At 43.1% G+C, this 17,724-nt stretch overlaps 1 protein-coding gene and 1 long non-coding RNA gene across 23 annotated transcripts in view; one reads left to right on the top strand and one right to left on the bottom strand.

The window, feature by feature from the left end:
• Window positions 1-8,662, bottom strand: part of LOC114802644 (uncharacterized) — a 29,632-nt gene extending 20,970 nt beyond the window's left edge. Inside the window, exon 1 of the long non-coding RNA XR_003751750.1 lies at window positions 8,534-8,662. This is a non-coding gene — a long non-coding RNA (uncharacterized LOC114802644). The remainder of the gene's footprint in view (window positions 1-8,533) is intronic.
• The window catches only part of gramd1bb (GRAM domain containing 1Bb), a 77,217-nt gene that overhangs the window by 55,804 nt on the left and 3,689 nt on the right, over window positions 1-17,724 (top strand). For 10 of the 22 annotated variants that reach the window (XM_029001751.1, XM_029001757.1, XM_029001758.1 and 7 more), the window contains 20 exons: window positions 2,489-2,699; window positions 3,491-3,511; window positions 5,212-5,235; window positions 5,947-5,967; window positions 9,334-9,418; window positions 9,569-9,672; window positions 10,293-10,388; window positions 10,487-10,567; window positions 10,728-10,843; window positions 13,544-13,709; window positions 13,850-14,042; window positions 14,128-14,271; window positions 14,377-14,495; window positions 14,786-14,928; window positions 15,020-15,123; window positions 15,224-15,424; window positions 16,477-16,567; window positions 16,738-16,749; window positions 16,990-17,097; window positions 17,455-17,575. In XM_029001751.1, coding sequence (XP_028857584.1) covers window positions 2,489-2,699; window positions 3,491-3,511; window positions 5,212-5,235; window positions 5,947-5,967; window positions 9,334-9,418; window positions 9,569-9,672; window positions 10,293-10,388; window positions 10,487-10,567; window positions 10,728-10,843; window positions 13,544-13,709; window positions 13,850-14,042; window positions 14,128-14,271; window positions 14,377-14,495; window positions 14,786-14,928; window positions 15,020-15,123; window positions 15,224-15,424; window positions 16,477-16,567; window positions 16,738-16,749; window positions 16,990-17,097; window positions 17,455-17,575 — 2,161 coding nt within the window. Of the gene's footprint in view, window positions 1-2,488; window positions 2,700-3,490; window positions 3,512-5,211; window positions 5,236-5,946; window positions 5,968-6,460; window positions 6,485-9,333; window positions 9,419-9,568; window positions 9,673-10,292; window positions 10,389-10,486; window positions 10,568-10,727; window positions 10,844-13,543; window positions 13,710-13,849; window positions 14,043-14,127; window positions 14,272-14,376; window positions 14,496-14,785; window positions 14,929-15,019; window positions 15,124-15,223; window positions 15,425-16,476; window positions 16,568-16,737; window positions 16,750-16,989; window positions 17,098-17,454; window positions 17,576-17,724 lie in introns of all 22 variants that reach the window. The other 12 variants (XM_029001763.1, XM_029001759.1, XM_029001762.1 and 9 more) reach the window with 7 other exon arrangements.

The following is a 17,724-nucleotide window of genomic DNA, read 5'->3' on the forward strand; positions in this document are numbered from 1 at the left end:
AACCGAATGATGTGAGATTCCAGGGTCATGACTTTTCATGTGTTAATGAAGACCCCCACTTTGTGGCTGTGGCCTGTGGCCTTCCACTCATAAACACAAAGTATCACCAGGGGCAAAAAGGCTAGCAAAGGCTGCCAGAACAGGAGAGTCTTGTTGGGAGGTGGATGACCACCGTATTCTTATATCAGGGGTCCAATCAAAGGACAGTAAAAGCACCATCCCCACTCACTGCTCCCCGGGCGCTTGTCATGACTGCCCACTGCTCACCAAGGGTGATGGCTTAAATGCAGAGGACACATTTCACTGTGTGCATTGTGTGCTGTGCTGCTGTGTATCACAATGACAATCACTTCACTTTATCACTTCATCAGTTTTTTATCACTTTATCATCTGCTGAACAGGAAGACAGAGTATCCAGGAAACCGCCTTACCGGCCATTGGCCATCAACGCTAATCAGGTTGTGCTCAGGATCCCACTGTAACCGTAGAGTGGCGCAAGGTTCTTCTGTACGAGTGACTCGTGATGTAAGCAGTTGTGTAATGTCAGATAAAGTAACGGTTGGTCGGATCGGTCGGCACAAAACCCACGAGCTCGTTTACAGCCTTTGTTCTGCAAGGACGAGGTCAGAATGAGGAGTGAGGTTACTCAGCAGGGCTGTGTGTGTATGTGTGTGTGTACACGTGCACACAGCTGACCGCTCTGTTCAGACCACCCTAAACCTTCATGCTATGGCGCATGCTCCTGTGTCCAGAATTTTAGATGTCTGCCAAATACAATGGTTTAAGACGTACATCTCTCGCGGTCTTGCCGTGGTGCACCAAGCTTTTGGAGATCAGTGTCCCCATGAGGACAAGTGGGTTACAGGGTGACGGTAGTAAATCCTAATGCCTGTTTTCATTGACATAATGTGATTAAACGCTCTTTTCATGTAAACACAGGGCAATGGTGGAGCATGAACATTGACCTGTTCTGCTTTCTGTCCACGTTCGGCTCTTAATCAGACTAAATTTTCAAAGGCTCCTGGATTACCCGGAAACAACCCTTAACTGGTCCTGATATTTACCAGATCACTACAGTAGGTGACTAATAAGGCATAAACTTTTTTTTATCCTTCGTTTAATACAGCTATTTTTTAAAAATGATTGTTGAATAAATCTATTTAATTGAACATATTTTATTTTGTCTGCAAATATACTTATAAGTAACAAAAGGAGATGTAAAAAAAAATTTAAATAATCACGAATGGAAAATAAGGTTTTAATGCAATCTGCTGATGTCGGAAGGGCCTTAATTGGCCCAATTAATTAGCAAACAATTTCACATGTTTGAAAAATGACTTAAATTAGATGCTTTTGGTTTGGAGTTGATTGGGGATATGGGGGACACTGGGGTTGTTTTAAGGTTTTGGTGTAAGTTTTTTGTTTTTTGTGTGATTAGTACATGGGCCAGTGTTGGCCTAGCAGGTAAGGAAGCAGCCCCGTAATCAGAAGGTTGCCGGTTTGAATCCCTTCCTGCCAAGGTGCCACTGAGGTGCTACTGAGCAAATCACATTTCGTTGTGTGCACCATGTGCTGTGTATCACAATGACAATCACTTTCATATGCTTGTAAATATTCTGGGGTGTGTAATTTAGTGTTGTGTTTTTATAATGAAGTTTTAGGGAGACAGTGCTGCCGGAGAGAGAGAGACAAACTTTTGATACTTAATATTGGTGCAGGACCATTTGGTTTGTCCTGACCTAATTAATGTTTCATGTCTTTTGTTTTCTGTGATTTTCGGTCTTTTCGAGTTTTTATTTATTTTTCTATCACTTTTGGGGAATAAAAGGGAAAAAGAATAAAAAAAAATAAAGGAAGAGTATATATGTATATATTTTGAGCCTCTGGTCGGACATCCTGCCACAGACAGCATTGAGACTTAATATTATTCTAATATGTGCTGGTTGGGCTTTAAATGGCTTAAATGTCACATAAGGACTTTTTATGATGTTACGTACCTAAATGGTTACACATATAAATGTAATTCTGTGGTTAACAATCAAAACCCAGCAAGGTCATCTAGTCACTCAATAACTACAGGAAGTGTTTGTTTGCTGCTTATTATTGAGTCGAATTGTCCGGTTACGTTTGGCATCCTGATATTGAACATTATCTAACATTTAATTACATGTGAAGTCTGTTTTAATCAAACTTCATTACATAATTCACATACTGTTAGTCTGTTAAGTTTTTCCTAAACTGGTTATATAAAAGTCTTCAAAAAGACTAAGCTCAGATTTTTCATACAGTTAAATGTGTGTTCTACATGAGAAAAGCATAACTAATGTATGATTAGTGCTCTGAGTGTTTACCTGAATCAATACATACATGCACATCATATCGTTAAGCTGGTGCAGAATTTCTACAATTGAATTTTTCTTTTGGTGTTTGTTCTTGCTCTAATGTAATTCATTCAAATTAATTTGCCCTTCTCTCCCTTTCTCCCCAGTACTGCCAGTAACTCAAACCGGAGCACGCCCGCCTGCTCACCTGTCCTGCGCAAACGCTCACGCTCGCCGACACCCCAGGGCCTGGAGCCGGACGCCATGGTAGAGAAAGGCTCAGACCAGTCATCGGACAAGTCCCCGTCCACTCCGGAGCAGCTGGTGCAGCGGAGCTACTCGGTGCAGTCGTCTCGCAGCGGTGGCAAAAACTCCAAAGTAAGACTAGAGAGCTTTCAGATGTCTCCTGTTGTCGTCCAGTTCCCCGGCCGTCTCATCCCTCCCCGCCTCCAGTACGCATGCCAGGATCTGGTCCCATCCTAAAGTGCAACTTGCTCGGGTTTGCGGTCTGAGTTGTAATGAGTAAACGTGTAAATTGAAAGGAATTATGGTAATTTGTTAATTTGTTGTTTGCAGATGGCCAATTGCTTGCCAGAAGCGCTCCAAATGACTCCATGACTTACACATAACATCCATAACATGTGCATTGATTCATGTGTTATGTGTCATTTTTATTTCATAATTCATGCATTGATCAATTGACCACTGATGTTTTGGCAACACAATATTCACACCTAACAGACAGAAAGATTAATTTATGTTAATGAAGTCTTTGTCAGAGCGTGATTTGTCAGGCAGGTACATCCTCAGTTGGACACTCACAGCAAATTGAAAGTTTTAGGGTGCTACAGTAGGGTACTTTTGATAAATCACCCAGCCATAAATGTCTAGGGTTTCCTTGTTGACAGACATAGACAGTTTTAAACTGGAGTAATCAGGCATTAATCGCAGCTTCTTCTACCACCAATTTAAACTTTGTCCTCCGTCACATGCTCTCTCTGTGCTCCCCTCTCCACTCCCACCCTCTGTTGTGACTCAGTGCATTTGTTAATGTCCTTTGAAATGTCTTTGACATGAAATTGACATTTGTGTTTCTTTTCTTCCTGTTCTCTTTATTCTTGGCATTTTGTGTCATTGTTTTTCTTTGTTCTTCTCCTGTTGCATGCTAGTCTCGCAAGCGACTTTCCAAAGTAAGCATTTCTATTTTTTTTTCTTTGTTGGCGCACCCATCATACCAATTGTGTGTCTGTGTGTGTCTCTGCTCTTTTTGTGACCGAGTTTGCCTTCCCCTGCCATCATAACTACACATAATTAAATGTGCACAAATTTACTCATTCTTGCATCTCTAGACCAGAGAGAATATTTAAAGATTTTTTTATCTCCACATATGCACCTACATTTTTGGTAATTTGAAATTACCCCAAGAAAGTGAAGTGAAAAAAAGGAAGTGAAGTGAAACACTGTAGCACAGCACACAGTGCGCACAGTGAAATGTGTCCTCTGCATTTTACCATCACCCTAAGTGAGCAGTGGGCAGCCATAACAGGCACACGGGGAGCAGTGTGCGGGGACAGTGCTTTCATCAAGGGGACCTCAGTTGCACCTTGGTAGTTCAGGATTTAATCTGGCAACCTTCTGATACGGAGCCGCTTCCTTACCCGCTAGGCCAGCACTGTACTGAGAAAAAGAATCTTTTCCATTCCAAAACTAAAAATTACCCACGGAAAAAGGGTTAGGGGGTTGACCAGAGGATCCATTTTTTTAAATTAAGGTGAGAATGGTTGCATATATTATGAAGCTTAGGTCATACTAAAACAAACAATCAGCACACAATTGTCACGGTTACTGTAGCTGCTCTAGTTTAAACTGGCTGAATGTCATTTAATCCTGTGGGCTTTGTAATTAAAATAATGCTTTAAAATTCTTTAATAATTCTAAAATAATGCTTTAATAATGCCTTGAAAGTCCTGTAGTTCCCTTTGGGAACAGGTGTATGAGGGGGCTTTAGCTCAGGGATTAGCAGACAGTGCACACAGCGCGTGGGGAGTTTCCTGCTGATGGACCAGCCTGTGCGCTCCAGTGGAGCTCAGGCATTACATCATCACATCCTGCAGCCAAGAAAGAACACGAGCGTATGCACACACACACACACACACACTCACTCACCGATCGGTCCTGCTTGTTCCTGTCCAACCATGTGAATTCTGTTCTTTTACATTGATGCCCTAATCTAGCATCGAGCCTGGGAACACAGCAGAAAGAGCTTATGCAATTTTATAACACTGTTTCTAGAGGCGCACAAACTGAGAGATTGATTTTTTTTTATTAGGTGTTAATCAAAGCTGCTATATCAGCTCCTATCAATCTAGCCGCTTAAGCAATTGAATCCTCAATCTATATTTATTTTGAGATGCAATTTGTATGGATCATATTTCTACATGAAAACTGTTGGACTTTTACTTTGCATCAACACAGGAACTCATATAAGCTGTAATTCGTATTGAAAATCATATTGTTAATTTATTATATCACAATGATATTAATTAATGATATCATAATGCAGCATAAGGTGAATCTTGGAATTCAGATTCATTTCAGGGTGTAATTTAAACGTTATTAACTATTGCTCTGCTGATATAATGCGCAGTTTAGGATAGTAATGTGTGGAATATCTGGAAAACACACTTCAAACTGTTGGGAAATAGGTGGCATCCTCTGCAGTATAACACGGTACACACGTATATTTTTACATAATCATCACAATAAATATACCAGTCCAATATTGGAGAGAGCTGCAGCTGTGGGCATCTTTCTTTCTTTCTTTCTTTTGCTTAAAGCCTCATTCTGTAATATGATTTAATGCGGCATTATCTTCAAATTTGCTTTTCAGTATGACAGGCTAAACCTCATCAAAGTAAGCATCACATTTTTATTTTTGCCCGCTGGACCCCTGACCCCTCTCTGTTAGCTGGTTTCGGTACCCTGTGTTCTGTGCCTCTCCTTCCACCATTTGTTGTGTTTTGTCTCTTTCCTCTATTTAGCAATATTCGCAGACTTTCAAGAGACACAAAGACATTGATTGTAAATCTGTTGTCTCCAGAGTGCATTATTCGGTTTTAAACGTGTTCCTATTCCTCGTGAATTATTTGTAAAAGCCAGGGCAGCTTCCTGTCATTTTCAGGGCATGGATTTTTCCAATGCAAATGACATAAAAACATATGCAGTGATAAATCCATGGTCAAGCTCCATTTCTTTTTCTTTTTTTCCGTTTTAGTAATGGATTTAATTTGACAGCGTATGCATTTTTACTGCTGCCTGCTGAGGCCTGGACATGAAGGCTACAGCGCCCCCTAGTGACAGAAATTTATTCCCACTGCAACAAGCGCAGCAAGTCAGATACAAGGACTTATCGTTAAATTTTACCCGCGTGGATGATGCTTCGGTTATGAGATGTTTGCATACAGATTGAGTCCCGTTCAAATGTCCTATTCTAATCTCAAATTAACATCCATAATCGATACTCTGTAGTCCCTGCAGATGACCCCGGCTGCTGACCCCAGCCTCTGTGCCACACTGTGTAACTAACAGTTCTCTCTGTCTCTGTTTTTCTCTCTTTTCCATTCAGAAAAGCCAGAGCTGGTACAACGTAAGTCACATCTTCTTCTTTTAAGTGTGTGTTTGTGTGGGTTACAAACAGTATTTTCCTGGATTTCCATAAAATCATGTCAATTTCTGTAGCATACAGGGTATCGGACTTGTCAAGTTTGTTTCAGTTACACTTGGAAAAATATTACGACTGATGAATAGATCTTTGAAGAAATTTGATTGCTGTAATTATGAATCAATTAGGTGAGTTGGATTATTTAATGTTGATTACATGATTTAGCCACAAGGTGGCGTGCTTCAGCTAATTTTAACATTTGAACGCTGCAGTCCACACCTCATCTGAAATTCTTTCGTTTAGTTGTTTCCAATGTTCAAATGGCTCTTGGTGGACAATTCCTCATTATTTCTTTGCTGAATCAGTCTCTATCCATCCTTGGTGAAATTCCATGGGACGTGTGGCTTTGAAGTCTCATGTAATGTGTTTTGGGGGTCTTTGTCTTTATTTTTCTGTACCCCTGCTTCTCTCCCTTTAGCATGAAAGACAACACATCCTGAGAGTAAGCATGACTTGAACTCTTGTCAATCATCTTTTCCACCTGATCCGTCTCTCTAGCTTCACACGCAATATTGCTTTAGGCCTCTCAGTTGTTTGAAAGTCATCTTGCTTCCATCTGCTCATCACAAACAGCAGACTAATAGCCTTCTGCATTCTCTTATTCACAAATAGCCACTTTTACCCTGAATTATTGTGTCGCTGGTTTGTTGCAGAGCTTAATAATTGGTACACAATACACTAGTGAAAGTGGCTATCACTCTGCTATCACTTAGGTTTACTAAACTGTACCGTAATGAGTAGGCTTTGATCAACACCTTACAAATAAAAATGATAACTAACCGCCTCGTCAGTCAGTTGTAGACTTGAATCCCCTCAGAAATCACATCACTCTGTGATGGCTGTCCATTGCTAGACCCCAGCGATGGGATGAAGGCCACTTGCATGAGGCTGAGGTTGTGCCTGGAGCTGTGGGCCTGTGATATGATGATGGCACCCCCATGATCCTTAATGCTTGAACTGACTTAAGCTGACGCACGTGCCTGGGAGCTGTTACATGGTTGTCCGTGATGGCCAAACTGCTGGCTCTCTTAATGCATTAAATTGAACTGTGAGATGATATGACACTGATGTGTGTGTGCATGTGTGTGTGAGATTGGTGATCTCCCGTGACCCCGAGACATCATTTTGGGGATTCTAAGCCCTGGTAGTTCATTAATTGTACATGGCAATGTTCACTATAAGAAAAAAACATCACGTACATAAAATTACCCACGTATCAGAATAAAGGGCAGGAATTGAGAGGAGAAGAAGAAAAACATCCTGAACATGAAGAGACATGAAGCACAATGAGGAGCTCTGTGCAGCTCCGGGGCCCAGTGATGAAAGGCCACCAACTCCTCCCCAAATGAAGAAAAAAGAAAAACCTCTTCACACGCTCACTACAATGGAACCCGTGTGTACGACCAATCGTCCCTCTCTACACGAGCCGGAATTACCCAGAATTCACCACATGTTGTAAGATGCTAACGTTAACATGCATCTGGTTTTGGTGCTAAGTGACCCAGATTTGATCATATTACAGGGTTAAAAGTATTGGTCACCCCTAAAAGCCTCAGTACTTTGCCCTGCTCCTCTCTATTGTACAGCAACTGGACCGCCATCCGGGAAGGTGTCAATGGGATTTCAGTAATTAATCATTGTATGTATTAACCGACTTGTATTTCCTCATCTCGGGTTATTGTCAATGGCTGGCACAGTGAGTAGGGAAGTGCCACACCTGGCCGCACAATCGTGCCAGTCACCAGCATCTCTCAGTGTTTGCTAATGTGGTTAATGGGTAACCGCCCAACGCCCATTCGTTTTCATCCTACAGTCCTGGAAGTGCCCTCCTGTTCATGCCGCTTCCAACCTCATGTCAAGCTCATCTTCTGAGGAATCAGTACAAGGAAAAGCTCCAGCTGACAATTGCCCCTTCAGTTACATTTGGTAGTTGCCTAGTGGGTGACACACTCGGCCACTGAACCAGGTTCTGGTTCACAGGTTCAAACCCCACTTACTACCATTGTGTCACTGAGCAGGACACTTAACCACAAAAAAGTGTCTCCAGGGGGACTGTCCCTGTAACTACTGATTGAAAGTTGGATAACTCAAAATGGAACTTGATTTACCCCTGTGCTGAGGCTAATTTTCACCGTACAAAGCACATTAAATGGCCATCACACCTCATTATATGACATACTTATGTTTTACTGAACTATTTGACTAGCATCTTCCATACAGGATGAAATTGGTGGGCGTACGATGGGGACACGGCGCAGAGTTTCCTCCCTAACAGGCACAGCCACGGAGCCGAAAACAGCTGCGCCCATACAGCAGCAGATAAGGAGGAGGGGGCGGCATATAAGAGCAGCATAAATAGATAGAGAGCGTGGAGAGAGTAGAGAGGAGAGTGGAAGCGTGTGAGAGAGAAGATATGCAGAGCAAGAGAGGGAAAAGATGGACAGTCTGAGTGCAGGAGAAGAGAAGGAACGTAAGAGACGTAAAGACTTACTGGGCTGAACTGAAGACTCGCAAAAAAGGCCTGTTTAGGTCACCTTGTGGAGGAGACAATGGGCTGCTGACCAGGCTGAGGGGCCTGAGAAAGATCAGGAGGTCTTCTTCACGCAGCAGCTGGAAGCAAAAACAAGACGCTCGCCGGAATAATGAAGGATCTGTCAGAGTGAGGTTACTAGAGGGCGATGACCACAGCTCCACTGTAGTGCAGTGTGAGCGCACGGGGGGTCATGTGACTATAGTCAGCAGGCTGCACCAGAAGAGCGGTTTCAGACACGAGGGGCGTGAGGGAATCAGACTGCTGAAAACGCCCGTGGGAGAGGAGCATACACTCAGAGCATGATGATGGATCCATTTCAAGATCCCCTTCTGGACTGGGAGGGCCTGCTGGATCTGGATGAAGCCCTGGCGGGGTGGCTTCCAGAAGGGTCAACATGGAGTGAAGAGTGGCACTGGAGCTACACCGAGAGGAGAAAGAGCCAGGAGTGGGAGAGTGAGGAGGTCCCGGCTGTGAGTGTCTGGATCAAGAAGAAGGAGCTCCTTAGTGGATTTTTTCTTTCTTCATCAAACAACTAAATGCGTTGCCTTGATACAAGATGACACTGTGCTGACCTATGAAGCTAATCTGCACATACAATAGATTCAGCCCTTCTGAGCGAGTATGGGTGCATGCATGTGTGTGTATGTGAGTGTGTGTGTGTGTGCGTGTGTTAGTGTACATGTGTGCAGATGTGCTTGCATGTGCGATAAATGAAAGAAACCCTCTCCCTCCTAAATTTCCTTTTCTGTCTCCATCAGGTTCTGAGCCCCACATACAAACAGCGCAATGAAGACTTCAGGAAACTGTTCAAACAGCTTCCTGACACGGAGCGCCTCATCGTGGGTGAGTACGCAGTTATCACACACTCCAGCGGAGAGGGACATTTTTACACAGTGGCGTCGAAAGACCGGATGTTTTTTTTTTTTTTTGTTTTTTTTTTTACGTCGTGTCAGACCTGTGACCTTTGACCTGCTGTGTTGCATGTGCCAACAGACTACTCGTGCGCCCTACAGCGCGACATCCTGCTGCAGGGCCGGCTCTACCTCTCAGAAAACTGGATCTGTTTCTACAGTAACATCTTTCGGTGGGAGACACTGGTATGACTTCTTCCTTTTCTAAACCATTGCTGAAAATTATTTTGGGTCTGACTGCAAACAGCATTGATATTTTGTTATACACACTCAACACACTCAGAGAATAGTATTCATTTTCATTAATTATTCATATTTACTTATAGTGCTTATTTTTTATGTGAGTTGGAGGATTGTGAGTTGGAGGATTGTAATCCTTTATTATTATAGAATTTAACCTATTAATGCTGTGTGTATCATATTTGAGACATGTATTTCCAAGACCCATTGCATTACCATGAGATAAACTTTTCATAAAACCCTTTTCTATATCTGACGCCTGTCTTCTACCTTTTGCACTTCAACATTTCTCACATACAGCCAGTTTAAAGGGAGATTTTGTGATCAATCCTTTAATGGTCATTTGTGTGTCATTTTGTTCCGTAGTCCACTGTGTTTTGATGAATTAATTACACAATTTACAAAATTAAATGTGATATTTACAGCAAATGATTAAACTCAGAATTCATAAATACCTGATGACTCATTTGCATGTTTACAATCCAATACAACACCAATTAATCTTCACAACAGTCTGTTTTTTCTGTCTAAAAAGTTGTGATATTTATTAGCATATATGTGTGTAGCTGACAGTACGCCTGAAGGACGTCTGCTCCATGACTAAGGAGAAGACAGCACGTCTTATTCCCAATGCCGTACAGGTCTGCACGGACACTGAGAAGGTGAGCTGTGGCCTTGGTTGCTGTTGCAAGTGCTTGACAACGTTTGACTCGCTTTAATTTGATTCCTCACATCTGCTCCTCTCACATGCCTCCTCCAGCACTTTTTTACTTCATTCGGAGCTCGGGACCGGACCTACATGATGATGTTCAGGCTGTGGCAGAATGCTCTCCTGGAGAAGGTGAGAAGACTCACCTGGTTGTCGGGTCTTTGGTATTGGTATTTCAATGTTCAAGTTAGTTATGTAATTAAAATTTGTTCTTTTTCGTGTTTTTTTTTTTTCTTTGCTCATTTTGATGGAATTCTAATAAACTGAATGGATGTTGTATATGTCTTTGAAGCCCCTCTGTCCCAAAGAACTGTGGCACTTTGTCCATCAGTGCTATGGCAATGAGCTGGGCCTCACCAGTGATGACGAGGACTATGTCCCGCCTGACGATGACTTTAACACCATGGGGTGAGCAACTTTGAAAATTATTTTTTTTACAGTAACACAAGTCCTGATTTCATGGCTGATGAACACTCACTTTTAAAAATGCCTCCACCGACAGGGAATAGTTTGGTTTAAGCCTACAAAATTTTTACCTGTCTGGCTACTTTATTAGGGACACCTAAATTGACTCCAGTTCCTAGGGCCAGGCAGGAGATAGAGATTTTATCTTTGCAAATTATTCAAAGTGTATTATGCTGGACAGTGATATGCACGCATGAGAAACATTAGACATGGGAAGCCCTGGATACTGTAGCCTGTACTAGAGTTCTGCTGTAGTGGATTACAGATAAAATTATGATCATGAGGTTTGGCTATTGTAGCTCTTGCCTGCTTATCCATAATCAATATATACAGTGGAGGAAATAATTATTTGACCCCTCGCTGAAAAAATAACTTTAAATAAAAGATAGAGACTGATTTGCATTTCATTGAGTGAAATAAGTATTTGAACCCCCAAAAACAAAAAAAGACTTAATACTTAGTGGCAAAACCCGTGTTTGCAAGCACAGAGGTCAAACGTTTCTTGTAGTTGATGACCAAGTTTGCACACATTTTAGGAGGAATTTTGGTCCACTCCTCTTTGCAGATCATCTCTAAATCACTAAGGTTTCGAGGCTGTCTCTGTGCAACTTTGAGCTTCTGCTCCCTCCATAGGTTTTCTATTGGATTAAGGTCAGGAGACTGACTAGGCCACTCCATGACCTTAATGTGCTTCTTCTTGAGCCACTCCTTTGTTGCCTTTGCTGTATGTTTTGGGTCATTGTCGTGCTGGAACACCCATCCGCGACCCATTTTCAATTTCCTGGCAGAGGGAAGGAGGTTGTCGCTCAAGATTTTACGATTCATGGCTCCGTCCATTTTCCCATTGATGCAGTGAAGTTGTCCTGTGCCCTTAGCAGAAAAACACCCCCAAAGCAAAATGGTTCCACCTCCATGCTTGACAGTGGGGATGGTGTTTTGGGGGTCATAGGCAGCATTTTTCTTCCTCCAAAAACGGCGAGTTGAGTTAATGCCAAAGAGCTCAATTTTGGTCTCATCTGACCACAGCACCTCAATGAAATACAGTGAAAGTTAATTTTTCAATTTTCCTTTTGATGTGCTATCTGTCACTGTTAACATTTACGGCATTTGGCAGACGCCCTTATCCAGAGCGACTTACAATGTGCTTTCAAGTTACCATCGATGAAGAGGTTAAAATAAACCTACCATTAAAATGATACTGTTTTGAAACTTTTCATTTCTTTGTCATTGGACAAACGTACAAAATCAGCGAGGGGTCAAATAATTATTTCCTCCACTGTATATCTATGGGAATATCCAGCATCAGCTCAACACTGTCAGCTCTGACTAAACCTTTATGGACAATTTCAGGCACCCTCTGCACACATTCATAAACCAGAGAAGCCTGTTCAATGACAGGATCCAGAACCAACAGACTTTGTCCCACACACCATCAGAGTGTTCAATTCCTCACGGTGGGCAGTAGAGGTGTGAACCTTCACTGGTCTCACGATTCGATTCGAATACGATTATCAGTGCCTCGATATCGATGCATCGCGATGCATCCCAGACATTTTCTACATGGTCACATGATGTTAAGGTCTCGTTCGTCTGTGTGGACGCTCTGATTTGCTCCAGAGCAGAAAAACTTGTTACGTCCGCTCTCACCTTGTAACAGTTGTATATACTGGTAGTTCTCCTTTAAATGCACACGGCACTATGTTGTGGGCGGAGTTAATCGTCTGCCCTGGTCCTGATGCAGATCAACATCTACACCAAGCAGAGAAACCGAGAAGACTGGTCCAAGCTCTGTGGTCCTTGTCCCTGTGGTCCTTGTATTATTTCATTTTGTATTACATAAAAGCAGTAATATTTGGTACGTGTAAAGTCCAAATTATTCTGACACCTTAGTTCCAATTAGTATTCATTACAGAATTAATTTTTTTTAATTCAACTGAATGCTCACCGCACAAAAAATATGCGTGTTTTTGTAAATCCCGGTAAGATGATATTGTTGTGTTGTAGATCTCTCAGAGAAAGATCCGCTTTTCCTCCATTCCCGCTTCGTGTGTCTGTTTCGAAGTGGCGTAAAGAAGACACCCCCCGCTTGGATTCTATTGGTCTATTGGAAAAATACGTCATGGTCGCCACGCCACGCAGCGTAAAACTCCGACACGGAACGGCACTGTATTCTGTAGAACAGGCCGCCACAGTCACTACCTGCACTACTTTTTAACGAGATTCACCAACAGAAAATCACCAAGCAACATCAGTATGATAATCGATTATGCTCTGCACTGCATCGATGCAATATCGTCCACGTCAGCGATGCAGCGATTATATGATTAATTTCAACACCCCTAGTGGACAGGAGAGGGAACAGAAGGACAGAGGAGCACAGGAAGATGCAGACAAAATTTGTCTAATTAAACTTGACAATCAGGCATGACTGACACTTCCAATAATCATTTAATGATTACGTTTACACCATGGCTTTTATTACTGTGTAATTACAGCTATTTTTATACTCTTTTTTTTTTTTTTATTACATTTACAGCATTTAAACATTCTTAGATTTTATGCCAGTGTCCTGCTGCTAGAAAGTGAATTTCCAGATGGCCAGTTCAAGCTGTAGGTGACTTCTCCTCTGTGACTGCTTGTCAGGTACTGTGAGGAGATTCCAGCCGAGGAGAACGAGATCGGCAATGACAATTCTTCCAAGAGCAGTGGGGAGGCCAAGGCCGATGGCAGCCCCCCACCCACACACAAGAAGCCACTGACCAACAGCATCGTTACCTCCACCACCAGCAGCACAGAGGTCCCCATCTCTGTGAGTCCAGCCTCTTATAAATTAGTGTTTAAGGTGATGTTACCATGGCACTTGGCACAAACGTAGTCAAGTTTTAAAGTGGCTGAGGTGGCTGTTAATGAATAATGAGGATGTTCTTCTGCGCCCTCTGCTGGCTGCAGTTTGACATCGCTCCTGAGGAGTACACCGACTGCCTGCCAGACGGAGACCTGCTGACTGTAACACCGCCAATAGAGGACCGAAGCCAAGGAGAGATTGTGGGAAGCGTACCCGTTCCGTCTCCTTCGCTCGACTTCAACGACAACGAGGACATCCCCACGGAGCTCAGTGATTCGTCAGAAACCCACGATGAAGGTACGATCCTGATCCTTTTAATAAAGCAGCCAGTCAGAGATGGGTGAGTAGCTGACAGGGACGGGCACATTTGTTTCCTCTGCAGGAGAAGTGCAGGCGTTCCATGAGGACCTGAACGGCCGTCAGTACATTAACGAGGTCTACAAGTTCAGTGTGGATAAGCTGTACGACATCCTCTTCACCGAATCACAGTTCATGAATGATTTCATGGAGCAGCGAAAATTCTCAGGTTGGTCGTGTGAGAGTGTGCTTTTTGGATTTTTCTTCTTCATCTTAAACCTTGACCCCTCCGTTTCTTTTTATTTCTTTCTTTCACTCACACACACACTGATAGATGTGGTCTACCAACCGTGGAAGAAGGAGGAGGCAGGGAATCAGACGCGAGAGATCATGTACACCATCTCCCTGTCCAACCCACTGGCCCCTAAAACTGCAGCTGTTACAGAGACTCAGGTGACACAATATCAAAAAAATAAAAACAGACTAAAAAGTCTGTCATGAATTCTGCCCATGCCATTTGCACAGTTGATCTTCAAATGCAAGCTAAAACCTTCCTTTTTAGGAATTACTTTGACTAAAAAGAGCTCTTACATACACTTAATTAAAAAAGAAAGGATAATGATGGGTGGATAAAATGGATAATTTTATGGTGAAGTGGTGGCCCAGCTATTGTACTGGATAAGAAGTTTGATTCGAAGGACTCATTGCTCACCATAATCCGTGTGCTCCATCAATCTGGCCAGACCTTGTACAAGGCCAGCCAGGAGAGTGAGTGTTACATCGTGGACGCGGAGGTGATCACGCATGATGTGCCCTACCACGACTACTTCTACACCATCAACCGCTACATGCTCACACGCGTGGCCAAGAACAAGTGCCGCCTGAGGTGAGTCCCCCAGAACTGCCCTGCTGCGTTCTCTCTGTTCCTGTAATAGGATAAAATAGGATTAATGTGCAATGAACTGGGCCTTCCACAGGGTCTCAACAGAACTGCGCTACAGGAAGCAGCCGTGGGGTCTCATCAAGGGCTTCATTGAGAAAAACTTTTGGAGTGGACTGGATGAGAATTTCAGGAGCCTCGGTAAAAGTCGTTCATGGGAAGCCGTTACTGCACATAGACAAACCATAACATTCTGATCACGGATCCAGTGTCTCTCTGTAATTTGTTGATGCATGTATAGAGCTGGAGCTGGCAAAGGTGGAGGAGATCCTGACCGAGGCCCACAGGCCGTCTCCCAAAGCTAAGGCAGTGAAGAACTCCACCATACGGAGAAGAAAGCGGCCCCTCCCTCACCTGCGCAACCAGCATGTAGACGAGGCCTTGAGCCCCGTTACCACACCAACGGATGAGGAGGTCATCCACCGCATCAAACATGTGGCAGGTGACAGACACTCGTACATTCCCAGGCCACATAAACTGAAGTACACGCTAAACATCTTACCCAAAGGTTGTGCAAGGTGAATGTACATTTTAATCCAGAACTTTGCTCCTCTGGTCTCCAGTTTACTGGAATTCCATATTCCAAAAAGGAAGAATCTCATTCATTTAACATAATTCATTGTCTTCTGATAATAGCCTCCATAGCCTTCTGAGACCCAAGCATTTGTTTGGGGTGTATTTTTAATTTTTTCTTAGCTGGCTGGGATTAGTAGGACATCATAAAAACTATTTCTAGAATTTTATCTTCAAAATTGGATGACTGTGTGATTCATGACTCACCCAGGTTAATCACTCGGATCCAATAAATAACTCATGAGTCACAAATCTGAGTTCTTCATTGAACGGAAACCGAGTCCTAACTACTCCATGTCTACATTGGAAGTTCTGTCACATAAATACATCTTATAATCATTAAAACGACAATTTACTACCATAAAAGTTGCATGGCTTAACAGTTAGCGCTACTAACCTGAGTCAGCGCATCTGGCGGTTCCTCCAGCCAGAATTGTCACCAAATCAGAATCGCTCAGAGATCCGGGTTAGCGCTACTAACCCAGCGCATCCAGCAGTTCTGCTGGCCGGAAACGTAACCAAATCAGAATCGCTCAGACATGCTACTAACTGAGTGCTACAAACCCAGTGCACCCGGTGGTTCCTCTGGCTGGAAATACTGACTCAAGTGACTCTCACACCTGGATCAGTTCACTGAGTGAAAAAGAATCTGAATATTACAGCTTATTTCGTTATTTGTTTGTGTAAAGTGCATTTCTCACCACTAGAGGGCAACACAACAATTCCTGAATATCGACAACAGGTTCAAATTAGAAGGAATTGAATGGACATTGAAATTAATTGAAAGTATTATGGTAAAGGAAAGCCAAAATGCAATGTCCGCATATAAGCACACAGGGTCTCATGAGGTTAAATTAGGTGTGTCCATACTATTGATGATAATAATAATGCATAATAATGAAAAAGAAACTTTGCCCCCAGGTTCCACTCAGACCAGACACGCCCCTGAGCACATCTCTGGAGGCATGGCATTGTGTGGGGTCTCCAAGCTCCTCCTCCTCATCAGTTTTGTGTGAGTGTCTTTGGCACAGATGTGCATTTTTCACCAGCATTCACCACTCAGCACACAGACTCGCACATATCTGTATGTAATTATTTATTTTGTGAATCTCTGTCGGTTTATCTGCTTTATGGGGTAATAAGTGTCATTTCTGTCCTCTTCTCTTTCTCGGCTGTCCCTAGGATCTGTATAAGGTACAAGCATATGCCGATAACCCAGATTAGTTTAGCTACAGCACACTAGCTCACTAATCTGTGCCCCCCCCCTCCAAACCGCCTCATCCCCACCACACCCCACTAACTCAGAGCCCGCCCACCCCAACCCATTCTGCTGGCGTAGCGTGCATCGTCCGTGTGTTTGCGGTGTGTTTCTACGGTGGCTGGTCGATAAAGCTGCTCCCATTGATCGTTTGGTGCGATGCCTTTGTGTTGCAGCCTGGTGCTGCTGGTGGTCCTCAACGTGATGCTGTTCTATAAGCTGTGGATGCTGGAGTACTCAGCACAGAGTCTCACCACCTGGCAGGGCTTGCGGCTGCGGGAGAGGTAGGCCAGAGTATCCATTTTACCCATGATCCTTTTTAAAAGAAGAAAATGCAGATTAATCACATTTGTTTAAAATGGGCTTAACAGATTCATGGCACTTTTCTTCTTCTGGAGAAACGAGAGCCATTTGGAGTAAACCCCACCAAAGCCATTAATTGACTATTCATTGATTGTGCTCTTAATTTTTTTTTAACACAGTATGATGCAGTGCCCCCTTATGGTCTGGCATGCCAAGCAGTTGCTAAAGCGCCGTCATATAAAATGTGTTTAAAGAAAATGTCTCCTCTCCTGTAAAGTTGGCAAAATGTCACTTTCATGACCTCAATGTGATATAACATGATGATTGCATGTGTCCAGTAAACTGCCGCAGACGCAGATGGAGTGGGCACAGCTCCTAGAATCTCAGCAACGTTTTCATGATGCCGAGGTTCAGAAGTGGCGGGACATCATCAAGTCATCGGTACTGCTGCTGGATCAGGTGAGGAAGACCCTGGACAACATCTGGCCACCATCTGATCAACAGTCCACCTGATTCAACCTTGCAAATATTGTTTTTAGGTCAGAATTTTACTCCACTTGTTTACTGCTCATCTTACTATCTGTGTGGTGTGTGTGTGTGTGTGTGTG

Source organism: Denticeps clupeoides, chromosome 13, assembly GCF_900700375.1.
Source record: "Denticeps clupeoides chromosome 13, fDenClu1.1, whole genome shotgun sequence".
Classification (NCBI taxonomy): domain Eukaryota; kingdom Metazoa; phylum Chordata; class Actinopteri; order Clupeiformes; family Denticipitidae; genus Denticeps; species Denticeps clupeoides.